Source organism: Aspergillus alliaceus (assembly GCF_009176365.1).
Source record: "Aspergillus alliaceus strain CBS 536.65 unplaced genomic scaffold BDW43scaffold_4, whole genome shotgun sequence".
NCBI lineage: Eukaryota > Fungi > Ascomycota > Eurotiomycetes > Eurotiales > Aspergillaceae > Aspergillus > Aspergillus alliaceus.
This window is the reverse complement of record NW_022474687.1, coordinates 739,166-764,622: the sequence shown is the minus strand read 5'-3', so window position 1 is coordinate 764,622 and position 25,457 is coordinate 739,166. Positions and strand designations below refer to the sequence as shown.

At 42.0% G+C, this 25,457-nt stretch overlaps 8 protein-coding genes across 8 annotated transcripts; 3 read left to right on the top strand and 5 right to left on the bottom strand.

The window, feature by feature from the left end:
- Positions 1-430: 430 nt before the first annotated feature.
- Positions 431-1,868, top strand: BDW43DRAFT_153323 (putative methyltransferase). The gene has a single exon (XM_032038485.1). It carries the CDS (start codon positions 586-588, stop codon positions 1,423-1,425), a length of 840 nt encoding a protein of 279 aa, XP_031904976.1. The 5' UTR covers positions 431-585; the 3' UTR covers positions 1,426-1,868.
- BDW43DRAFT_297077 (uncharacterized protein) lies at positions 1,711-2,352 on the bottom strand (the record flags this gene model as incomplete). Its single annotated transcript, XM_032044316.1, has 3 exons — positions 1,711-1,878; positions 1,915-2,058; positions 2,146-2,352. The coding sequence occupies 3 exons, from the start codon at positions 2,350-2,352 to the stop codon at positions 1,711-1,713; spliced, it is 519 nt and encodes a 172-aa protein (XP_031904975.1).
- Positions 2,353-3,066: 714 nt separating this feature from the next.
- BDW43DRAFT_297076 (carbohydrate-binding module family 35 protein) lies at positions 3,067-3,623 on the bottom strand (the record flags this gene model as incomplete). The annotated part of the gene is made up of 2 exons (XM_032044315.1): positions 3,067-3,229; positions 3,265-3,623. 2 exons carry the CDS (start codon positions 3,621-3,623, stop codon positions 3,067-3,069), a joined length of 522 nt encoding a protein of 173 aa, XP_031904974.1.
- Positions 3,624-12,116: 8,493 nt separating this feature from the next.
- Positions 12,117-14,912, bottom strand: BDW43DRAFT_263115 (uncharacterized protein). Its single transcript, XM_032040511.1, has 9 exons — positions 14,778-14,912; positions 13,967-14,669; positions 13,786-13,900; positions 13,489-13,732; positions 13,306-13,405; positions 13,129-13,253; positions 12,863-13,073; positions 12,646-12,796; positions 12,117-12,577 (listed from the first exon to the last, which is right to left on the bottom strand). The coding sequence occupies exons 1-9, from the start codon at positions 14,900-14,902 to the stop codon at positions 12,336-12,338; spliced, it is 2,016 nt and encodes a 671-aa protein (XP_031904973.1). The 5' UTR covers positions 14,903-14,912; the 3' UTR covers positions 12,117-12,335.
- A 337-nt stretch (positions 14,913-15,249) lies between these two features.
- BDW43DRAFT_153293 (uncharacterized protein) lies at positions 15,250-17,567 on the top strand. The gene is made up of 2 exons (XM_032038484.1): positions 15,250-16,830; positions 16,926-17,567. The coding sequence occupies exons 1-2, from the start codon at positions 15,405-15,407 to the stop codon at positions 17,465-17,467; spliced, it is 1,968 nt and encodes a 655-aa protein (XP_031904972.1). The 5' UTR covers positions 15,250-15,404; the 3' UTR covers positions 17,468-17,567.
- A 409-nt stretch (positions 17,568-17,976) lies between these two features.
- Positions 17,977-20,517, bottom strand: BDW43DRAFT_263108 (uncharacterized protein). Its single transcript, XM_032040510.1, has 3 exons — positions 20,111-20,517; positions 19,406-19,977; positions 17,977-19,347 (listed from the first exon to the last, which is right to left on the bottom strand). Exons 2-3 carry the CDS (start codon positions 19,769-19,771, stop codon positions 17,992-17,994), a joined length of 1,722 nt encoding a protein of 573 aa, XP_031904971.1. The 5' UTR covers positions 19,772-19,977; positions 20,111-20,517; the 3' UTR covers positions 17,977-17,991.
- BDW43DRAFT_153286 (uncharacterized protein) lies at positions 19,939-20,517 on the bottom strand. Its single transcript, XM_032038483.1, has one exon. The coding sequence runs from the start codon at positions 20,476-20,478 to the stop codon at positions 20,107-20,109; it is 372 nt and encodes a 123-aa protein (XP_031904970.1). The 5' UTR covers positions 20,479-20,517; the 3' UTR covers positions 19,939-20,106.
- A 1,516-nt stretch (positions 20,518-22,033) lies between these two features.
- BDW43DRAFT_306824 (uncharacterized protein) lies at positions 22,034-23,471 on the top strand (the record flags this gene model as incomplete). Its single annotated transcript, XM_032046115.1, has 2 exons — positions 22,034-22,322; positions 23,239-23,471. The coding sequence occupies 2 exons, from the start codon at positions 22,034-22,036 to the stop codon at positions 23,469-23,471; spliced, it is 522 nt and encodes a 173-aa protein (XP_031904969.1).
- Positions 23,472-25,457: the final 1,986 nt, after the last annotated feature.

Here is a 25,457-nt window from a genome sequence, read left to right as displayed (position 1 = left end):
CGCAGGTAGTCTGGAGTGTCTCGAAATTCTACCTAGTCTATATAACGTGATAGACCTGTGGTATACTTCTGTAAAGCACAAAGCCATTTTTCAAAGCCACTCGTTTTGATCATTCCTTGCCCTTAGGGTGCGAGTCCATACGGCTGTGCTACATACTGTCCACTGTAGGTTGACCTTGGCAAGTTTCAGGCAATAACCCTAACTGGAATATCCAGGTCGGCCACCTAAAGGAAATAGGGATGAAAGGAAGGACATAGAATCAAATAAACCCTTACTTTCCTTTTCTGTGACTGCAGATTTTGGATTGATAAATGCGGAGACAATTTAGTAATCAGGCCGGCATGGCGCCATCTTCATTGGGCTCGATTGGTGGCATTGTGACCATGACGTCTGCTAAGGGGATTTGACTTAGTAATACAATGTTACCCTTCTAGAACATGCAGTAACCATGTCGGGGCTTATTTATATTGACTTCCCTTTCTTGAACAGAGTAAACTCCCATATTCTCGAAAATACCCGGAAACGGCCCTCTCCCCTCATATTCGACTTTATTTCATATCATCATCGAAGCCCACCATCCCCATAATGCCCGAAACAAGCAACTCCCGAGTCCCTCGTGGCCCCGTAGAAGCCGAGGTAGTCTTCTATCAAGACCCCGCAGATGGCTCACCACCATTCAACTATGTGGAGCAACAGCCAGACGGCCAACCGCAGCGCAACTACAGTTCGGTCCCGCATAAAGTCACCATCGCTGATATCCGCGGCCAAGAAGACCAGTTCACCCTAGACCGCGACGCATTCCAAGTATTACAAAACATCCCCTCCCAAACCACATACGAAACCTTCAACTCGGACGAGGCTGTCCAACAAATATATTACCCTGAAGTCGAAAAGCTTCTCCTTGACAAGGTTCCGGGCGCTCACAAGATCATCATTTTCGATCACACTATCCGCCGAGCGGATCCCAAGGCCGCGCGTCAACCGGTCCAGCAGGCCCATGGGGATCAGACTAAATGGTCCGCTGCACAGCGGGTCCGTCGACATGTTGCCGATCCGGAGGAAGCGGAAAAGCTACTTCGTGGACGGTATCGGATCATCAATGTTTGGCGGCCGATTAATGGGGCGGTTGAATCGTTTCCCTTGACTTTTGCTAGTGCTGCGACATTGGGCGATTCGGATTTCGCTAAGATCGAACATCGGTATCCGCACTTTAGTGGCGAGATTATGGGCGTTAGGTATAATCCGAACGCCGAGTGGAAGTATCTTTCGGGGATCGATGACGATGAAAGGTTGTTACTGAAGTGCTCGGATACTAAAGAAGGGGTGGCGGAGCGTGTTCCTCACACGGCTTTTGTGGATCCTCGCACAGCTCCAGATGCCAAGGGGAGGGAGAGTATTGAAGTTAGGACTATTGTATTTGGGTAGAGGCATGAGAAATGAACCGGGAAATAGCGAGTATCTGGTATATTTAAGTGACATCATATTTCAAGAATGCATATTCCAGTCTCTAGACGACCTTACTCCAAGTTTGACGAATATTATGCTATGGGTAAATCCTGCAAAGATAACCTGGCATGTGTTCTATTGCGTACAATCTAAAGTGTGTCCTGTACATCGATGCCTACTTGCCAAGAATTCAACAGACACCAAGAATATGCAACTCAAGTACAGTCCACATATGCACCCTATGCACCCTGGGTCCCAACAGTCTCAATAGCCCGATCCATCCGCAAAAATCTTCTTTACAGACGCCCTCTCGCTTAACTTCTTGGACCACGCCGCAATATGGGGAAAGTCTCGTTCCAAATTCTCCGCATCAGTTGCATACCTCGGAGCCCACCATTGCCACGGCAAGAAACAAAGATCAGCATAAGTACACTTATCCCCAACCTATCACTCCCTGGTCTTCAGCACAGATTCTAGAACACCCGTCCTGCGACGGATCTCATTCCCATACCGCTCAATAGTAGTAAGGATACGTTCCGATGCAGCGCGGTGGAACCAACCAGCCTGTCCGTAGTAGGGGCCTTGACCGGAATACCTGGAAGTGTAGCCAGGCTTTGGTTTGGTATTTGGCCACGGGGTCAATGTAGCTCAGTTTATGTTCGGTATCATAGCTGTCGAGAAGGTACTCGACTATCGCACCGGATTCCGAAAGAGTGATTCCTTTGTTGTGGGATCTTCGATTGCGGGGAGGCGGCCGTTGGGGTTAAGGTAGATGAATGGTTCGTTTTTGACATCTTTGAAGCTAACGAAGTGGGTTTCGTAGGGGAGGTTTAGGTCTTCGAGAATGATGGCTACCTTCCAGGGGATTGGGCCGACGGGGTGGGAGTGGAGGATTATGGATTGCATTTTGAGGTTGGTTTTTAAAGTGGTATTGTTGGGGTGTAAATAGGGCTATTGCTGGGCCCTGAGTAGTGGGTTATATCCTGAGAGTTTAGCCTTAAGTTGGCATTTATTCCCTGAAGACCGTCTTGTTTTCGATGATGTAGATAGAAGTTTACAACAGAGCCTGCGTTAGGGTTATCCAGATTTTGGCACTGCCCTATTACGGGAATGAAACATCGCCGAATGTTACACACTTCGTCCACTTGATATGTAAGCATCATGGCCCCAATATAGCTTCAGGGAAGGGTCCATAACTGCCTGAAGAGATTGCTGATTCTAGCTCCAATTGGCTGGATTCGTTAGGGTCAATCTCTTCTTTCAAAAAGTCGGCGTCTGGTGGGGATTACCTCGGCATTTGACCATACGCCGAGTCATAGGATCAACAGTTCTGCATGCCGAGAAGTTCCTCTTCATTATGTTTGTAACAAACGATAAATTTCCGCTTCACGCAGAGCAACCTTTAACGCTTATGGCTTTCAGGGAGGCAGTTGGCCTCAATGTGCGTCATAATGGTACGTGGTCAAATACCATCGCCTTCCCGTTTTTGTCTACCCGAGACACGTATATTGTTCAGAGACAACATGCACAGTAAAGTTTCCCCATATAGCTCAAGCATACATACTTGTTAGTACTATAAAGCCTCCAACTCACGGCAATTAGCGAAGCATTCGCCTCCTGCTACAGCACCCTCAAGCCAACAAAATCAGGCCCATATGACTGAAACCCACTCTCACCACCCCCATTCCCAATGACAACCTCTTTATCCCCGTCCTTCCAACCATTCGTAAGCACGCCAATAGCCGCTGTATCCCACCATCCTAGTCCAGGCCCAAACAACTCACTATGTTGACCACTCAAAGGAACCTCGACTCTTACTGGTTTTCTCCACCTTTGATATTCACGGTCAAGTGCCTGGTGTTCGATCCCCAATCCCATGCCGAGCCAAAGGCAACATCATTATTGATGTAGTCAATTGCCAGATACTTTTTTCCGGCTGTAGCGGGGATTACAGCCCGAGCTGTACTATTCGGGCTAATGTTCCCTATCTTAGACCCAACGGGTTGACAGTATCCAGAGCCACAGGAGATGGCTTTGGCACTTCCCGTTGTTGCAAAGTTGCCGTTTGGGTAGTATGTGCCGTTTAGAGGGGTGATTATGATCGGGTCAATGGGCTGGGTTGACGAGATGATGATGGCGTTGTATGACCCAGCTACTAGGGATGTCTGGAAGCCCATGTATCGATCGAGCTTTTCACGCCCGCTATATCAATGATAGCCTGCGCCCCTTGGGCCAATCTTGAGCTCCATGACCTGACCGACTACATTCTCCTTGGACACATTAATAACATGGTTTGCACCCAATGCCTTCGCAACCTCCAAGCGATCAAGCAGAACATCAATCGGAATTACTTACGCAGAACTCTTCAAACGTGTTGTATGAACAGTAGAAAGGCAAGATCACCCGCAACGGAACTGGGCTTTCCACTAGACCTGGCGTGCTTCTCTAGCATCTCAACGTTATTTTGGTTCCCATTTTCTCCCGCTACCTGGAGTGCTGCGTGGCTGTCATCGGTTTTAATATCAGGTTTGGCTCCATACTTAAGCAGAATCTCGATAACTCTCTGGTGCCCATATTTTGCAGCTTGGTAGAGTACCGAGGGGTTAGGATAATCTAAGATATCAATTCTTCGGTGCCCAGTTTCTGCTGCTGTCTGGAGTGCTGTGCCATCTCGGCATTGATCATTAACATCAGCTCCGTGATTAAGTAGAATGAATTCCCACGAATTTTTGGTGCCCCACGTTTTATGCTATATGGAGTGCTGGGCCACAAAATCCATCAATGTTAATATCAGCTCCGTGGCTCAACAGTATCTCGACAATTCTCTTGTGGCCGAATTCCACTGCTGTGTAGAGGGCTATTTTGCCATTTACACTTTAAATATTGACATCGGCTCCCTGATCCAGTAGTATCTCAACAATTCTCTTATGTCCATTCCCTACCGCTACCTGGAGTGCCGTACGTATCATGCCATTTACCTTGCATATTAATATCAGCTTCCTGATTACGCAGTATCTTAACAATTCCTTCATATCCACCCTCTGCCGCTAGCTGGAGTGCGGTCGTACGATTACCAGATTGTTCATTAACAACGGCTCCGTGATCAAGTAGCATCTCAACAGCGTGCTGGTGGCCGTTTGATGATGCGCCCCTAAGCGCTGCGTAGTACAACTCACCTTCCCCACTAGGATCGGCTCCATTATTCAGGAGCATTCCAAGTATTTCTTCGTAGCCCCGGCCTGTCACTATCTGGAGTGGTGTATCCCGTCCTTTGTTGATCTCAGCACCCTCTTCTAGCATTACATGGGCGTGCTGCTTTAGCCCAAGATAGACTGCAAAGCACAGAGACGTCCAATTTACCACGTCTTTCGTAGAGATAGGGTAGTCCTCATAAACGCGGAGCCAAATTTGTGTAGAACGGTCGTATGGATCACAAAGCATGCGTGCACGATCGACATTCTTATCAAGAGTAACATCTCCGTTTTTGGCAAATGTAAAGGCCAGCGTTTGAATTCAGGTAAATAAGCCCCAGCCACCCGTCTTCTTCTTCAGGCCCGCCATTGTCAGAGCTAAGCAAGTAATCGAAACATACTTGTAATATCATGCTGTGAGACTGCTGGAGGTTGAAGCTCCCTTCCCAACGTACATGCTCCCCATCTCGCTTGATTTAGAGAAACTCACTCGCCGTCTGATGAATGAATGAAAGCTTCGAGTCGTACACACTGTTCTACGAGGCCGCAATATTCTTTAACAACATCTTTGAATGCTTCCAGCGACCAAGTTTCGAAAAGCATGTTTCATTGTTTTCGTCCCTATTTTGGCATTACTACAGATATCTCAGTTTCTCAGTCTATACATTGATCGTGTTATGAGATCTCATAAATAGCCATCTGTAGAACTTCGGTGATGTGAAAGTCACGTTGGAGTGGCTGTTGCTGAAGATCACGTAAGATAATCGTTCAATACGATGTCAAACGATCAGATTTATGATCTCTATGAAACTATCTAGAAGATATATCTAGGTAGGAATTATGAGGCCTTTATATGTGTCCTGATTACCATAGTATTCCAAAAAATTCACATACTTCCGCAGGTGGTCAGACCACCTGGCATGCCTGCGATATTCAATAGCTGCCAAGGTAAGTCTACCCTTTGTTGAATTCACCTTTATATTAGTGGAAGTATACCGTAAATGAAGAGATCTAGACTATACTGCGCTATAAAACTAATAATACCTTCAATATAGGGGTTTGTCTGTAGTACGACTAGTTATTAATAGATTAATGAGTCCCAAGGAATAGTATTGATATTCAGAGAGTTAATGCATATCTAGAATGCAAAATTACTATTAATATACTTTTTTCTTTTGCCTTCCTTACTCTCATATATTTCATGATTTTTTCTATATTAATACTAAGTCTATTTATTTTAACGTCTTTTAGTTTGTCTGTGTTCTGTATCCTTACCTGTATTTAAATAATATTTGTTATCAATGGTGGGTTAAACTATCATAGCTTATCCGCTGAGTTTTTTTTTTTTTTTTTTTTTTTTTTTTTTTTTTTTTTTTTTTTTTTTTTTTTTTTTTTTTTTTTTGCCTCCTGTGTTGCGGCTAAGCAGTCAGACGACATACCTTAGACAATATCCTATATTCAAGCCGACGTAGTAATTTATATTCTTCGTTCCAAATTGTGAACCTATCGGCGAGGGGCTGAACAATGCAGACGAGGTCTAATATATACTGTTATGAATCTATACGAGACACGTGACCACCTAGTGGCTTGGCCGGATCACTAACTCTTCTGCCCCTGAAGGCCAACCATCTCAAGGGGAATAGAAAGACCCCTAATACCACCTATTTGACCTATACTGCCTACTCTGATCGCTTGCTCCCTCCTCCTGATGGAGGTGGACGACCCTCCTGCGGAGGGTGCACCCCCGGGAACCCCACCCGTACCTGAAAACTCTGATCCTTTCCAGGGGCCTACCACCCCTATCCCCCTCTCCTGCATCTCTCTAAAGCAGAGAGCTCTATTCTTCCCTTAGAAGACTCCTACGGTATATTCTGCCTGTATACCTGATAGGGCCTTCTCCCTATCTATTTACTAATAGATTAATATAGTTACTAATAACCAGCTTCTTCTCTTCAGTAACTGGAAGCTGGTACTATCTTTTTTTATAGAGATACTGGATTCAACTGTCTTCTCTCTACAAGACTAACTAAAGAAACTTATCTGGAATCTGGTAGCTAGATTTATTATACTAGCTAAGCAGAATTCTTTCTAGTAAGAATTATTAAATCCTGTAGTAATATCTTTTCTACTAACTAAGTAGTCTATACTAGTAAAGTAAATAAAGTATATCTCTCTAGCTAGTTAGACTATATAGATATCTTTCTGGGCTTTACTAGCAGTACCTGATACTAGCTAGATAAACTGGTAAACTATTGTCTATAAATATTATATACTAACTAAATAGTAACCGGTATAATAAAAGCTATAATAATTAAGGAAAATAGATTTCTATATCTTTCTCTAACTTTTAATTCTCTCTAGTCTATATACTATCAGATTATATAGTATCTGTATTACTCTTTTAGAGTAAATCCCTAGTAGAATTAAGTAGATATAGACTATATCTACAGGCTTTGCTATCTCTATTATAAAAGAGAATAGGATCTTTCTACTCTCTATACAGATCAGGAAGCTAGCTAGAGACAGATTCTTTAAAGCTATAATAGAGTATTACTAAGTTATTATTTTCTGGATTCTGAGATAACTCTAGTCCCTGAATAGATAGACAGATACTATAATTAATAATATCAGTATAAAGACAGAACAAGTCTCTGGTATTAAGCTACTTTTAATTAAGTTTTTTAAATATTCTATTAAGAAAGACTTTATTACTATAGTTATAGTTTTTCTAAAGAAACTATACTATATTCTATAACTCTTTAGCTTCTCTAGTCTATTTAGACTAATTAATTTTAAGTAAAAGCCTTTTTAGTGCTCTTGCTATTACTGCTTCTATAATTCCTGGGTCTACTACTTTAGTAAGTACTATATCTTCTGTAGATTCTTTAAGTAAGACTATATCTGCTATATCCAATATATTAATTACTCTGGATTCTATATAGCAGACTATCTAAAGTGTTCTGCTAGGCTATAAATATAAAAGAGTATTATTATCTGTCTCTTCTAAGATACTTTAGCTACTGTTTATAAAGCTGGCTAGCTTACTTTTTAATAATAATAAGTTAAATAATTCTCTATTAATTAATCTATTAGTCTATATTTTTTAGGCTAACTACTAATCTAGCTTTTTAATCTATTACTAAGCTAACTATTAAGCTAGCTTTTCTAAGTACTTACTAGTTAAGCTCTCTTTTAGCAAGAACTATAAGAATAATTCAGGCTAATATTAGAAGAGACAGTACTATCTATAATTTACTGCTATTATTTAAAGTAGATATTATTCTTGTTTAGGAATCTTAGATAGATAAAATAAACTATTAGATAAAAATATACTTTTACTATTAATTTTTTAGCTCTACTATATACTGAAAGACTAGATTTAGGGCTCTAATATATATATACCGGGATCTTCCAGTATACTTACTCTTTTAGTCTGTCTTATTTAATATTATAATTATCTATATAGCAGACCTTACTATTATTAATATTTATTACTATCTATATAATCTAGTTATTCTAGTTTAATCTAGATTAACTCTATTAACTCTTTATATACTACTTTAATACTCTTCTTTATAGAATATTATTTTAGTAGAAGATTTTAATATTTATTACTCTCTTTAATAGCTAGATATTAGGCTATAATTAATCTTAGCTAGCTTAACAGATTTAATAAAATAGCTTAAAATCTATAAGCTAGTACTTTATCTTAAGTTAGATATTTTTATTTATAGATATAATATTCTAGATCTTATTTTCTTAAATTTATCTATAAGAACTATAGTTAAAGATTATTTAAGTATCTTAAGTAATTATATAATTATCTTAATAATAGTAGACTAGAATAAATCTCTATCCTGTCTAAAACTGGACTTTATTAACTAAAAGAAGACTAGAACTATTCTAATTCTACTATTTCTAAGTCTCTCTATTAATATACTGATAGAGAAGCTTATTAGTAGAGTATAGCTAGTAATTTATAGTATATTAAAATATAATATCTACAGGCTTTTATAAATCTCTTAGTAGACTCCAGAACTTACTACTCTACTATAATAAATATAGCAGCAATAAATCCTAGACTATATTCTACTTTAGAAAATAGTCTCCTGCATAAAAGCTAACTACTGAAAGAAATAAATTAATTAAACTATATTATTTACTGATATTTTTACTTTTATAAAGTAATATAAGTATTTAGATTAACTTACTATTTCTCTTTTAAATATCTAGGATATCTAGATTATAACTTTATAAGGTAAGGTAAATATCTTTTTCTTATATCTTTTAGAAAAGAGAGTCTCTTTTCTAGATTAGTAAAAAGAAGACTCTTTTACTAAGCCTCTAGATTTACTAGATCTTTTATTTAAGAAAGACTACTAGTCTACTCTCTATATCTCTACTTTATCTATTTCTAAAGAGAATAAACTTACTACTATAGTCTGGAAAGAGCTCTAGCCTATTCTAGATAACTTAATTACTCTATTTTACTATTACTATCTATAAGAAGACTGCTACCTGTATATTCTTAAGACTATAAAGATTATAATACTGCTAAAGTTAGATAAGAGAGATCTTATTTAGCTAAGTATCTGGTATTCTATTAATTTACTATTTATCTTAGATAAGGGTCTTAAACAGTTTCTTATACAGTATATAGCTATATAAATAATTTAGATAAAGTTACTATTACTCTATTACTTTAGTATACTTTCAGGCTACTCTATAGTAGATCTAGTCTAGGTTTTTATTTATAGAATAGAGAAAATCTTTTAAGCAGGAAAGATTACTTTACTACTATTACTAGATATAAAAAAGATCTTTAATACTATAATTTATTAGTAACTACTCTTCTAGCTATATCTATAAGAATAGAATAATAGTCTAATCTAATTAATCCAGGACTAGCTATCAGGCTATTCAGTCTTAGTATAGATTAAAAATACTACAGTAATAGACTTATTAAAGAGAGATCTACTATAGGAATTCTTTCTCTTTCTAATTCTTTTCTTATTATATATAGTAATAATATTTACTATTTATAAAGAGTTCTTTAATTATATAGATAATCTAGAACTGCTATTTATTAGATATATCTTTAAGAAGATCTTCTAGCAGTTTATTAAAACTTATTAGTTAATTATTATATTCAGTATAGAATCAGATCTTTTCTTCTCTTTAGAAAAGATAGAGATATAATACTTCTTTAAATAGTAGAATTAATTTTTTTCTACTATTCTTTTTCTAGGACTAGGTATAGTTAAATTATCTAGTTATATTTACTAGCTAGAGATTCTACTAGATACTAAATTTATCTTTAGACTATATATAAACTGTGTCTTCAGCCAGGATAAGTAGCTGATATAATATCTCTAAAGACTAAGTAATATCTAATAAGGTTACTCAGTTATCTCTATATAAGCAGTAATTATACAATATATTGTATTAATAGTACTTTATAGAGCAGAAGTATTCTATACTAGTATTAAGTAATAATAAATTATTAATTTCTTATAATTTCTATTCTACTTAGCTGCCTTAGCTATTCTTCCTGTCTATAAATTATTATTTACTGCAGCACTGCTTTATAAGATAGATCTGTTTAATCTAAGAGCTTTACTTAACAGTACTCTTTAGAGAGTATATATTAGATATATAAGCTTAGATACCAAGTACCTAATTATATATATAGTAAATAAAACTAGATCTAAATTTAAAACTAGACTTAATACTATACTCTAATATATCTCTATTCCCGCGCCAGAATATATTTAAATAGAGATATTCCTTTTATTATTATCTATATTTCTAATATCCTGTAAAGAATATACTCCTATATTACTATAGATATTAGTCTACTCAGACAGCTTATAAACAGGATATAGCACTGGTTATAGATATATAGTATACTATAGTTCTATTTTTCTTATCTAAGGATCTGGCCCTGCCAGCTTAAAAACTAAGGTCTATAATATAGAGCTTATAGATACAGTAGAGAGTCTCCAAGCTATAATTAAGTAGCTATATATATAATATACTATCTACTTAACTATCTTACTTAATAATTTAGCAGCAGTCAGTCTTCTTATATATAATAGACTAATTCTCTACTAGTATAGACTTATAGATATCTTTTAATAGCTCTTGATATAATAAAAGAAAGTCTTATTTCTTCTAGACTTGTTATATAAGCTTCTAGAGATGTACTGGATTCCAGAATACTTAAAAATAGTAGAGAATAAACTTATAGACTAATTTACTAAATAAGATATAATAATTAATAGCTTCTATATTCTCTTCTCTCTATTTTATCTCAGACAGAAGATAAAACAGTAACTCTATATAAATTTCTTAGTAGTATATATAAAGACTGCTCTACAGGCCTATTATAATCTAAATATTAGGCCCTATATAAAGAGTAGTTACTTCCGGGAACACAGTTTCTCTCACTAGGTCCTAGGCTGGTTTATAGCCGCCTGTACAGGCTATAGAGATTTTATAGTATATTATAAAAAATATCACTATTTAGCTTACCTAATAATATACTTCTGTAGTAGACTAAAGTCTCCTGCTCACTTTTTCTTCTGTCTATATACTAGGAAGCGCTGGAGAAAAAGATAAAAGTGCCTAAAGGCAGGTCTGTCAGAGATAATTAACTGGCTTCTTAGTATAGCTGCCGGGACTAAAGAGTTCAGCCGCTTTATATAAGACTTATTTTTCTTTAAGGATATATACCTAAACTGGGCCCATTTAAGCACTAGTTAATATAACAGTCTAATTCTTCTATCTAGATAGTGGCAGACAGCATCCCCCTCTATCTATAGATAGCTGAAGCAGGTTTCCACCTCCAGAAGACCAGGCCCGGATAGTGCCAGGCGCTTCTTCCATTCTTTTTCAGTATATATTGTTCAGATTTGCTACTTCAAGCATATATTTAGTTAGTTTCTAGTGAGATCTCTGTTTAGGTAGCACGTCCAGTTGCCCCTAGGGAGGCTGCGGATCACGTTGCCGCGTGATCCGCCGAGTGACGTTAAATAGTAGCCAATGCCAATGCCAATGCCCCTGAAGGCTTTACCTATTAGTAGAGATGAGAAGAAGCAGTCAAGAGAGTTGATATAGTTGTCCATAGAATTGAGATCTATCGGAATGGCATCCAGTCCTCAGTAGGCTACGTACGTGTAGCTGATACAGCCTCATTCTGCCCATCTTTCCCCTGAGATCACAACATATACCGTTCCAAGAGGCTCTTAAAAGGATGACTAGGAAAGAACCTATTTGGCTCTTAAGCATGGCCAGGATACCGAATACCAGCGGATTAGGCTCTATATCCTCATCAAGAAAAACCTGGGATGGATGAGTCCATGGAGAAGACCGAGAAAAGCGCAAGACGTCCAAGGGCCAGGCTGCGATATGCGTTTCAGCGAATAGGAATACACGTATTAAGTCATGTCTAGCCTCTTTTCGAGGGTTTTTATGAGAAGAATAAGGTGCATAATATGATGAACTTGGCTGACCCCTAATGGTCAGTTTCTAGTTCAAGCCTATGAGTTAATATATGTTTAATAGTTCAAAAACTTCGCTAGATGTAAGGGAAATGTACGCGGGGTGCATGCAACCAAGATTCGAGGAACTTGATGCATATTTCTCAACCGTTGGGAGCATCCCCTGTAAAACCAGTTCTTCGATAATGCGCGATTACTAAACGTCCTGTATGAAAGCCGCCGCAATGCAAATTCGTCCTCTTTCTTGTATGCTATCCTCACCTGTTGACCCACGGGGATAGCGAGCTTCGAACTGCAGGTTTCGACCGTCCACGATGACAACAAGGTCAAACTCAATCAAATAATGTCTATTCCCTCCAGGAGGCCTAATAGGAACAATATGGCCTTCATCTTTTAGATATGTCATGTCCACAACTATTCTGCCTGCCTCCTCCACTCCTACTCCGTTACATATAAATGTTTAGCTGGCTTCAAAGGACAAGGGAAAAAGATCTCATTATCCTTACCTTCGTTTTCCTCGTGGTCCACTCTGTAGCTGCTCCTGTGGTTCCGATCGGATACATAAAGAATCTCCTGACAGACAAGTTCTTTCCGGCTTGTTGGAAAGGTATGACTCACGGGAAATACAAACTCCGATCTAGGTTCAAGGACATCCCCCTGCGTTGTGTTAGCTCCCAATGAGCCTTGGTCAAGATTAAACCCACAAGGGGAGAGATATCTTACTCTGTTTGCAAACCAGGTTATGGTCTTCTTTATATATGGATTTTTATCATGCGCATCATACGTGCGCTTCTTAACTTGCTCGACATGAGCTTTATTGTCTCTATCGTAGGGCTCTGCCCGCATAACCCCATAGCTGGAGAAGATCGCTCGTGCCGGGCCGTCTTCCTTTCGAAGGGCTCGCAGGATAGCTCCTGATGCGACAGCGGTACAACTGATGAATATATTAGTGTCAGAAGCACAACTTGGCCCATACTGAGAGTACGCACGAAACGCTTGGGGGTAGGAGAAGCTGTATTGCTCTATTCACATTCCGGGAATATTGATCGAGGTCAGCCTTGAGGTGTTGAACAAGCGCCGGAGATGCTGCGAAACCTCCAATCAATAACACTTTCTACCGAGAAGGGTAAGCACCTCTACACATAGACACTGAGTTATTTCCGTACTGTGGCAGTAATTCCCCTGTTTTGAGCCTCTTCAATTTGACCCAGCATCAGACGTGACGTTCGTTCCAAGCAGTCTTTAAAGACTTGCTCCATATCATATCTGTGGCCGCGCAGGATATTCGATTAGCATTCTAAGGGAACAATACAACTCATGCCGTAAGAAGACAGTGGTTTTAAACTCACCGATCGATATACATTCGATGTTTTGTAAATCGTTTCTTTTTGTTTTCCAACAAGCCATCGACCCGGAAATAATGCCACCAGTGCTGTCTGCTCGGATCGAAATTCCGTTTAATATTATTTTCAAATTCCTCCATCATGGTGTCGATTTTCATTTGCACGTTCTGCAGGTAGTCTTCCCCCTGAAGGCGGCTCTTTACCAAGTTCTCAAATGCCTCGTTTAAATAACTGGAGCCACACAGATCCCCTTTGCAATATGTCAATACTGAATTCCAAAGATACGGGGCAATAGTATCTTACCGCCAGGGGCTACGGCTTCTCTTGCTAATCTCAGAGGTATATCAGATGTTACTTTGTACGTGACAGCATCGACAGTCCCGCCACCGGCGTCGAGGAGGACAAAAGATTCGCCAGCCTAGATATCACGTACAGTCAGTTAGTATCCAACACGGTCAGACTCCAAGAGGCATATGCAACGCACCGTTATCGTTATATCCTTTGTTTGAGCTAAAACGTATGCTGCTGCGGCTTCAGGCTCATGAACAATGAAGAGGTTATCCACGTCGTGAAACTGTTCCGTGATGAAGCCAGTCCTGTGCAAGGCAGCTGTCATCGCCATCTGCATTTTCCGACAGGCCTTTCGTGTCCAGATCGCCGGGATACATAAAACAAACTCAACCGTCTCGCCCTCCGTATATAGGTGTTTTTCCCTCATCTTGACCTTGGTGTGGTCGAACAGTCTTTTGAGATAATCAGCAATGATGTCAGTTTCCCGTTTGTCACTGATTATGTTTTTTTCCTGGAGCATATCAAGTGTGGGTATGAGCTCCTTCCGTACGTTACTAGTCAGCTCGCTCGTGTCAAGGAGGAGCTTGAACCGGTGAATTCCCTGTGCACGCCTCTCGTCTTCATCATCAAGTTCTCGCACTATCTTGTGCACTTCATACCCCCAGTAATAATCCCCAAGTTGCGTATCTATGTCCATAAAATCGAGTTCATTGTCATCGCTCATAGTGTATCCTCCGAGGTTATCGGTAATTCCTTCGACGTCTCTACCTCTGGATCCTTCATAATTGTTTGTTGACTCTGTACCATCGTAAGTCATCATCAGATGCGTGATAGGGTCACGATGTGGTGTTCCTCTGGGATAAAGACACTGCGTGGGAACATCGACTCGATTCGCACTGAATGAAGAAGGTGCATCAGGAAAGCCACTAACACTCCAGACCTGAGAAAGGTGCAGTTCAACGCTTTCCTCCCGCTGGCCATTCACGCATATGACGGAGACTGACGAGAACGTGGTCCCAAAGTCCAGCGCAACTACGAATCTCCTTGAGCTAGAGGGGTCGGCCTCCGAGGTTAGATCCGTGAGGGCACGACGAAAGCTAACAGGTTGAGGCGTACCAAAATCGCCCATTGTGATGGTCTATCGGATAAGGTCGGTGGAAAGAGATTCACCTTTTTTCTCTTCCTCAGCTCCACGAGGGAGTCGCTAACTAATTGTACCCATTTGCGTGCCACAAGGCAGACCGCGTTGTCGCCTAGCCAATCGAGGAGAGCGCGTCAACGAGGCTGAGAGGTGCCAGGGTATACAACCTCATATCCAATAATCATGCGGGTAAGCCTTAGCGCCGCTGCGAAGGTCCTGCGCCGCACCAAAATTTCGCCCTAATCCCGGTTCCTTAGCAGCAATTTAACCCCAAAGCTGGTTTAGCTGCTTCGTCACCTTATGAACGCAAATTTGCGACTGCTTCTCCACTTTTCCAACAATCCCCCCTTGCCTAGTGCGTATGCCTTCCAGCGCCAACGGCTGACCCCATCGGTACACGAACTGAGGGGTTGCTCGCTTCTCGCTTCTCAAGCTTGATGCAAAAGGATCTCAAAGCACTGCGCTATCCCACACAGCGTTAATCTCAAATATGGGTCGTAAAAAGTCCAGAACAAAGCGAAAGGTCGAGCCGCAGTGGGAATTGGATGACGAACATCGGATGCTCGGATGTCTTGACCACTGTCTAGCGCAGGGTATTACCGACAAACTCATCCTAAAAGATCGTATTAGAATATATTTGAAGGATGCAGGGAAAAACTTCAGCGTCGATCGGATCGATGCGAGGCTCCGGGAAATGCAGGACCTCGCCGTGCCCAGCCGACGAAAAAATATCTTTGTCAAAGGCAGTGGAATCCTAAAAGCTACCAACAGATGGGACGACGATGAAATCAAGAAGTACAAAGACGATCAGTCGAGCCTGGAGGTAGCTCAATTGTTGAATTCCAGAAGCCGTCGTTTCCGCGAAACGCCGCAGAGAGCAGAGCGGCGCTCGACAATATCTAACCACAGTCCTCATATCGAAGACGGCAGCATGTCTTCCAGGCATCAAATCGCTAGCACTCCAGTATCAAGAAAACGGAGGTGCGAGTCCAATACTCCGAGCAGGATGCGTTCAACGATCCCAAGCAAAAGGCGACAGGAAATAAGCAGACGTTCGGGCTCCCGGACAGTCAGGCTCAAACAGGAGAAGCAAAGCCCCAGTTGCGCCGATTCCAATCCATGCCTTGATAATGATGACTCCCTCATCCCCAACAGCGGTAGCCCTAGTGGAGGGGCGATAGAAGGCCATTCGGCTGATGCCGAACAGTCTACACGTCCTTCTTGCAATTCCCATCCACATGATCCCAACTCGGAGTCAGTATCTGAAAGACCGTTGGTACAAGAGCCTGAATCATTGCGAAAGAAGGATAGAAACCTTGAAATACGCCTTGGTTCCATCAGCGCTATGCATGTTCTTTCAAGGAAAGAGCTCTCCTCCGTTCGAGCCGAGTACGTGAAGGCCTCCGACGTAATTCGTTCCTTACAACGAGCCATAGCAGAGGTAAAGCAAGGCACAGAGAGCCGAGTCGCCAATGCATTAGCCTATCAAGAGAAAAGGATTGACTTTCTAGAGCGTCTTCTTGAGGACACCCAGAAAAGTGCATCCTTCGCTCGCATGGATATCGATAGCCGCTCGCCGACAGGAAGTCAAATCAGCGAGCTCATGATGAAAATGCACACAGAAATCAGGAAGATAATGTGCTTAGCTTCTCAGGATCGCACCCTTCAAGTGCCTCTTTTAAACGAGAACGACCATCTCTCCTCTCTTCTACGCCGGATCATGGGACTGTCCCTGCAGCAGTCCGCTGGTATAAAATCGGTGCTGAGCAACTTAGACAACCTGGAGCTTGAGGCGGTTCTCTGTGCCTTGACAACAGCAGCAATATGTGAATGGGTTTTTGAGGACGACGTTGAGTCAGATACAACTACTCCCTCCTTGTTGTTAGACATGTACCGTCACCATGTCTCTTTAGTGAGTAAGTTTGGCATATATCCAGATTCTCCTATGACTACACGTCCTATACGTCAGCCGCCTGCACATTACTCAGAGCGATAGCTAACACATTGCCAGATGGAGAAGTTGCATTGCGCAGGCTGGATCTGGCTGCTCATCACTCATTGTTTAACAGCCAAGACTATCACAAAATAAACATTCCAACCTATGCACAGGCCCTTGTTACGAGATTGCGCAATGCCCTTGTACCATTGTTCGGAACACCCAACGAACCTTCAGAGACACAGTGCCTTGACACGTGGGGACTCGAGCACGACGAGGGGCAACTTGTAGATGAAGGACTAGTTGATGTTTTCAAATTTGCATTAGCCCTAAAGGCCATGTTGCTGGCCAGCTCTCACCAGTTTTTGGTGGTTCTTTTCGCTCCGGGCTTGGAGTTCAGTGATTATTGCATGCAGGCGGAGAGTAGAGAGGGATTTCGTATCACTGAATTTCCCAGTGATCCCGCAAAGGTACAACTTTGTGTCCTACCAGCCATATTCGCCTCCAGTGAAGAGCGCAGTGGACTTATAGAATACAAAGTGGAGGTGAGTACTTCTCCGGATAGTATGCAAGGTAAACATTTCCGGCTAGTTCAAAAAGGGGTGGTTATAATTTAGCGTGTGCAAAAATGCCTTCAGTACTTCACGCTCTTTTTAATTGAAAACGTGCGCATCGATGTAAAAGCTTTAAAAAATTACTAATTTCAAATCTCTGAAACTCAGCTAAATTTTAATTTAAGATTTAGGATCAGTATATTAAGAAGTATAATAGAAGTTACTTGTTAATAAAAATAAATATAGTTTAAATACATTTTTTTTCTAAAAACTATACCCTCTTTTTGATATACATTATATGTTTTAGGTAGAGTAATTCTGTAAAGAATTGATTCAGTTATATATAGTTAAATATCGGCGGTTAAAAAAAAAAAAAAAGGTTGCACGTTTCTGATGAAAAAAGTCCTAAGAACTGAAGGTACTTTCGTACACGCTAAATGCAAACTCACTTATAAGCTTCCGAATAGATATATTGTCATATAGTGCCTGACAAGGTAATCCGTAACATGTAGCCTCTCACTGTGGTGCTCAGCTAGCACCTCGAAAGCCCCTAGAGAATGATTGGTACATGTCACATATGTGCGTGATTAATTTAGAAGTCGTGCAGCCCAAGCTTCTATCGCCACACGATCCACCTCTTGGACGCCACGACCGATCTCCTGGTAAACTCCGCCATGTGAGAGAACTTGCAATATAGTTCGTCCCATATGTGCTTCATCTTCAACGTCTGAACCATCAAATAATACAAGGCAATACTTAGGGCATTGCCGGTACCATGAAGCGGGTCTTTTCAAAATTAAGGCGCCGTCGTTTCTGGTTGTCCTGCTCAGTCTCGGAAGGACCTTTCCCAAATCTGTACCACTCCTTTTCTCAATTCTCACAACTGCACTAGAATAGAAAAGGATAGGGAAAAGAGGAATGCTTGGGGTGTTGGCGTCAAGGCCTTTCCAAATCCGCCGCGGAAGGTCGCCAGCCTCCAACCCCTTCGTCCAACGCTCCTCGAACGGCCCTTTACGTAGAATGAGACAGACATTCTCCGTTGCAGTCGCCGCTGATTCCTGGCCAGATAGAGTCCGAAGGGACCGCACCACGTCTACCGAGGGATTAGAAGCTACCCAATATGCGCCATCCACAAGAGCGTCATATCCATTCAGAGCAATGCTGCCCAGCCTATTGATGGCCCGAACAGTTGCCGTTATACAGGAGATATTCCTGAGCACCTGCCAATCCGTATGCCTTAAATAGGATCGAAAGGAGATATTCGCTATGACAGGCTCTTCCGCATTTGAGGTATGTTCGCCAATCGACCCCGTCCACAGTTCTTCCACTTGGTTGATGAATTCGTAGTTCAGTACTAGCGGCTCCTCGACACAAAAAGTCTCCAACAGAGCTTGAGCAACTTCGGACACAAAGTCATTTGGACTGATTGAAGTTAAAATTGAAATCAATTCTTCCTCGGTCTCTGGAAGCACGAGGTGATTAAAAGTAAAAAAGACTTCATCGGCGTTCCGGATGACCCCCATGTCATCGGCTTCGGGGTAACTTTCCACTATCGTGGCGGATGACGGGCTATCCGCGCCGATGGTAGTATCTAGCATTTCAGTGTCGTCTGCTCGTTCTGATGGTAAAGACATGACATTGTCAGCCTGAATAGTGTCACTTGAGGAGGTCGTCATCTCCTCCTCATCTCTGCTATATGAAATAGTGTCACGCAGAGTACAGGTGCTCAAAGAGCCCTGACTCAACTCTGTGATTTGCTCGAGTGTACGATCGTTTAGAGAACAGTATGTGCTTAAGGCACGCTCTTGGCCAGCGAAAAGGCAGTCCAGTATTTCATTCAGATGTATCTCGATTGCCCAGTCATATATAAAGTCGATAATTAGACACAGCTGTAGCGCACAATCAGCTCGCAAAATCGTCCCTTGCCACAGTTCTATGACTCTCTAGAATTTTGTCAGTAATGATATTCATTTACCATTTCCATCGAGGTATGAGGCTTACAGTTCCTCTGTCATCAGGGGTACAGCCGTATACCTTCCACTCTTCCCCTTGGTAAGCCAAGAACCATACCAATGGGCCCCCCGTATTAGTACTCCTACTAAGAGACCTCTGGATATTCAAAAACGTCCTAATCGGAAACGCAGTTTGCGTTTCAACGGACTGGAATCCCGGGCCGCCCACCTCAGACTTGGCCTCCAGGACAAGAAAAGGAAATAGCATTTCTGGAGTATTCAATGTTGGACTGTGGGCCACATTTTCATTGTTTCCGAGCAGTCTCTCTATATTATCATCCCTCCTAAGTCCGATTGCAATGTCCGGCTTTTTGACGTTAATCTGAGGAGGTGCAGATTTGTCATCGATTGGCATACCCAGTCGAGTTAGGAAAGGCCGCGAGACATCCGAGGATAGCTAGATCAAAACTATGAGAAGCCTTTCACACGTCCACGGGACAAGTAGTACTCTATACCTCGTCACGAATTGTTTCGTTAGGGTTGCAGACGCATAACTGCCTCGCAGGGCTGCACGACGTTGCTTGAAATTCAGAAGCCCAGAGACGCCTTTTACAAAAGTGACTAAGGGCAAGCACGAGAAGTCAGTCAGACGCATGTTTTCAGCAATACTAAATGGTGGAAGTGATAAAAGGGGCGACATTCATCAAATCGAGAAACACGGACAAGAAAAATAAACAAATGTAAATCATCCTACCATTCAACCTCCCCATCGAAATGCTTCAGCAAATGTGCTTCGGTCGATCTTCTCCACTCTTCCTCATGCAAAGACGATTTCCGACAGTCATGCGCGGCCCGGATCAGGGTATGGGCTCGATTCAAAGACCTCACCCTCTTTACTCGATGTGGAGAAGAATCTAGACTCGAGCGATATTGATCATATTTTACACCCTCAATTTCCCGGAGCTTCCCGTAGATTAAGCTATATTGAGGCGGCCAGTGCGAGGTGAGAATGGGGCCTTCGAATCTGATCCCGTACTCGTGGATGAGTCGGCGCTCCTCGGCCGGGGTCAGCTTTCTTTTGTCATTTGATCGGGTAGTGTTTAGACGGTTAGGGCTCTGCATGTTACGTGACGATCCGGTATGCCAAATGGGGAAGCTCAATATCTCTGTGTTGCCTTTCGATGGCAAGGCTTTGGTGTTCTATCAACTCTACCACGTGGTGATACAACCCCGCACTAGGATGAAAATAGTAAGAAGCTTTGCTCGGACTATTGCCTCAACTTGTAACAATAGCCATGAGTTCATATCGTGTATCTTAATTCGGCTATGGGATCTAGATCTAGAAGCATGACAATACAATATGCCCTTAAAATATGAGCACAATGTTTGATGAACCAAAACCATCTATATACTCCAATGTGTCTCTTTCTACATACCTAAAACTCACGCATTTGAGCCGTTATACTCAGAATCGCAATTGAAAATTCATATGATCAGTCCGGGTTTCCAGCATACAGCAATCATAAGTCTGACAAATCCAAGTTTACACTTTTAGCCCAACATTCTCCTCTCCATTCTTCTTTCATTCCTGGCCGGAAACGACATATGTTCAAACCGCTACAATATGATTGATTGATTGATTGATTGATGCATTATCCTCCATACAGCCACCCATCGGGGCTCTTGCCGAGACGCTGCTGGCCGAATATATGTACAGCTCGCGCCAACACTTTTTAATAATTTTCAAGAAATAGAGAAAGGTACTCACCTTGACTTATCGTGATAATAGCCTGTTCGGAAAGATCTCATAACATACTTAATGAGGGAAGGATATCGAAAAGAAAACAATGATATAATCGAATAGCTAAATAGTATCTGAAAAGATACAGTCTTAGAATAGCGCATAAGCGAGAAGACGTCTCATCAAGTAGTCTAATAAATACGCTATATAGCCATATAAGCAAGTAAATCAAATACTAACTGTATCTAGGCTAAGCCAGGCATCGGTAGAATGGATTTTTGGTCATGACATTAGCATCCGAGTGCCTGCCGTATGGCCGGCCAACTCGGTCACTGGCCAACCGCTGCAGTATGGATTATGTATCCACGCTGGTGGTATTCAAACGGAATTCCAGATACAATAGATTTTCCAAGCATTCCACTACGATAAGCATTAACTGCTTCCCTCCGTAGTGTACTTGGATACAGTTGTTTTCACGATCAAGGAACACAAGGCAAAGGCCGACGAGATCTTCTTAATCCCTGAAAAAGGTATGACTTCCACATACCGACTGGGACGATCCCTTACTGAATGTTCAGAACGCTTCAACGAAGGCTCCATAGATCCTTTCACCGCATTAAGGATAAGCTGTCTAGTTACTGATCAACCAATCACAGAATCCAAGACAATAAGGACTCGTATAACCGGTACAAGCTCCTCGAAACTTGAACGTCGGATCTCTCGATGTACCTACGACCATTTTATAATACTAAGGTATTTTAGTGGCCTACCACGAGTCTGTTACAGCTGGTGTAACTCATGTCGGCAGCTCTTATTCCCCTTCGGCTTCTCACCAGCCGCACTACACCAACTTGCTCACCCTGACGGAGAGATCGCAACATCGCGTGCCGCAGCGAAAAAAATAATCTCGTAATGGCGTTGTCATTCTATTCATCAATGAATCTAGAAGATGTAGCCATACAAGGGAAACAAAATCCGTTCTTGGTGCACATTAGCTTTTACGAGGCTCGGAGAAAGATGCTCGAGATTTTCTGGCATGTCGAAGGTATGCCTCACGAAGCTGTGCGCATTAAGTTTTCAAAACTAACCCCGGGAACGGCTGCCAGATTCAAGGCTGTCGTCGTATCTGGGAATGTTCCCCTTCTGGGCATCTGTCTGAACGAGTACCGGAACGACTTCCAATTGCCGCCGGGAGCTACTATGCCGATGCTTGCAAATGAGGATGGTTCGATACCAGCTCACGCGGACCATCTAGAATGGGAACCGTCCTTGACATGAGAAGAACCAATTCAATGGCTTGGGAAACAGACTACGATGGACGTGTGGTTGAAAGGCAGGGATTGTAGATCGTGACATCTTTAATATAATGTCTTTCTTACCATGATGATATATAGTTCTGCACACCGAAGAGATTGCACTTTCAGTTAAGCATGGTGTGGATGGGATATGATGGTATCAAATACGAAGTTCCTATATTGAAGTATCATAGTGCATTTTCGATACTATAGTTTTACACTGGTATTAAAAGAAGAAATAGAGAAATCGAAAGAATGGTTAACTTAATTCGTGCCGTCAGGCTGTGTAAACTTTGGCACTGATACTCTTGCATTCGGCCTTCTCAATCTGACCCAGTACTGTTTACGCGTGATGGTGTCAGGATGGGACGCTTTAGAATTGGTTGCATCGCTCATTGTACCAGGCATAATATGATCAAACTCATATGGAGCTTGACTGTCCCTCCAATATCCTCCAAGACCAGAACAATCGTCATCGTCAACAAGCTTAAGCAATGAGGAGTCGGATACTGTGAGTTGGTTTGGTTAGCTGGCTGCTGGGTTAATTCCGGTATTCAATTCAATACCTGTGTGATTATGCAAGTTCGTACATACCAATTCCTCTTGATAGCTGGTGTTTACTTTATTGTTTACCTTCTCACGCTGGCGTCCTGTCGCCTTTTCTGATAGCTCAGCCAGACAATTCCAAATGATGTTATGCAGAAAGCTGGGACAGCTACTTGTCCTGCATAATGAGACACATCGAAATGCGTATTCCAGCCAATTGTTCGGCTCTCAAGTAGTCCTCTATGAACATATCGCCACCATCGAAGCTGGCGCCGAAATCTAATGACTTTACTGTCCTAGTAGCGCGGCATCGCCTCGACTGGCTGAATCCCGATGTGCTACTGATTGCCGCTGTGATTTATGCTAGCCGCGACAATCTGGGCAATGTCACCTACCTCAATGGTGTAAGGGCGACCGAGCTCGCGGGCGCGAAGCCGACCCTCGAACCGATGGCTGGGCTGGAGTGGCCTCCGCACCTCCGCCCGGGACGCCACCGGTGCCATACGCACGATGCCATGCTTCACCGGACATAGTTATTAGCGCTGGGGAACTGCACACGCGTGATGTAGGCACTGGTGATGGTAGAATGTAACGCCTTCTGTTAGTGTGCAGGACTTGTTAAGCCACCAACTGACTCTTAGCGGGGGATTATATAGACAATACAGTTGTGACTGGAATGGTTTATTCTCTGCTCAATACGTATGTTGCAAGATATCTGATTCCTGAAGATAGTCTCTTGAAAAGTTTTTCCTTAACCGCAAAGGTGCATCGGAGATAACTCCGCAACATTCAAGCCGACCAGACAAGTCCAGCCAGATCATCGAAGCTCTTCCTAATAATAGAGCTCCGAGAGCTGCTGCCTGTTTAAGGTATGGGCCAATGAATCGATCAATTGTTTAGTTTCCGTAATTCCAAGTCAGCCAACAGTTCCACTGCAAGAAAAGCAAGGAAGCCTGGTGAAAGAAAATACCAGATTTCTTAACATAGCCGTCGAAATCGACGTCCGCTTCGACAAATACATCATATGCATCTTCCTCCGGTACACCTCTTTTCTTAAGGGCATACATTAGATCAGATCCCGAGATTTTGCCATCCTTGTCAAAGTCCTGGGATAGTCAAGAAATAGTGAGTATATCCGTGTTCATCATGAACAGACTTAGGAGAGGGGATAGCCATATAGACTCTAGCAAACTGACCAGGACGTCGAAGATCTTGTTTCTCATCGTTTCCCTCTCCTTTTCCAGTTCTGGATCCTATTGGGGTAGTCTGAGTGTTAGTTTTTGCTTATAGCTGAGTAGTGTGTCATGGGAGGAACTATAGTTGACAGGAGCTTGCCATTTTAATGATTGTCTTAGCGATTTGGACTTGGTTCTGTTAGTGGAAGCTGATTCTTTACTAGAGGACAAAGCCTTGTCTTTTGGCGCCGTGGAGTAACTGTAGATATCCGAGTGAATATGGGAAAAGCACAAGCCGGGGGTTCCGTTCGTTGAGGTCATGAGTAATTCTGAACCAAGATCTCCTAAACCTAATTTCTCAACTCTGAACACCAATAAAGGCTCAAATACAATGAAATAGCATTTATCCTTAATTTAGTGTTTCATATTAACACAAACAATATTGAACCCTAATATTCCAAAGTCTGGAGGGACATATTTTCCCCCGGTTACTAGTATATCTAAGATTGAGGTATCTTAGAATGGATTCTGAGAATGAGCAGTGTGTATACTTGAAGATAATTGAGGATTTGCCAGCACATATCGAACTCTCAAATTTCAGCTGGCATTAATAGCAATGCACAATGTTCTCGGTCAAAGGCCAAGTTATGGCAACTCTTCCCTGTTCATTTTTGACTGTGAATACCAGTATGTCTTCCGTGATGTTTCTTTCTTAGGCTGCATCCTATAATGACCATCACTACTACTGTTCCTTTTGGTATCTTCTCTCTCCTCTTCCCTTTTCTTCTTCTTCGTTCTTTTCACATTCCTGTCTCAATTGATTAGTATCCTGTATCCCAGAATTCTATAGCCGTAAATGGGGAGGCATCGGGATTTAACAATAAATCCGGTCCGGCAGACTTTGATCCTGTTCGGGTGGGCATTCATATCCGACTCCACATTCAGGGATCCACTATGAGGTTAAACAACCTTAAAATTTACTCTTCGCGATTGGATTCGAAATCATTGAGAATTCCACTCATTGTAGCTGCGTAAAGTACGCCACGATAACGGGAGGTAGAACCATCGCCACGCCAATAGCCTGTACCGACGCATACCACAGCGCATTAGCTACATAATTGCCTTGATTCAGATACAGCCATCTTGTGGTTGAGATACCATTCCACTGTGAAGCGTCTTGGCTGGCAATAGGTCTTCATGGCACCAGAACATCTGAGACATGGAAGACTTAACTCCGTTTCCTTCCTGGATTTACAGGCTTGGTGTACCTTTCAGGATACCTTTCCCAGGTTTAGCATAAACGAGTAGGCGTGAGTGCTGACCAACGGGGTATATGACATAGAC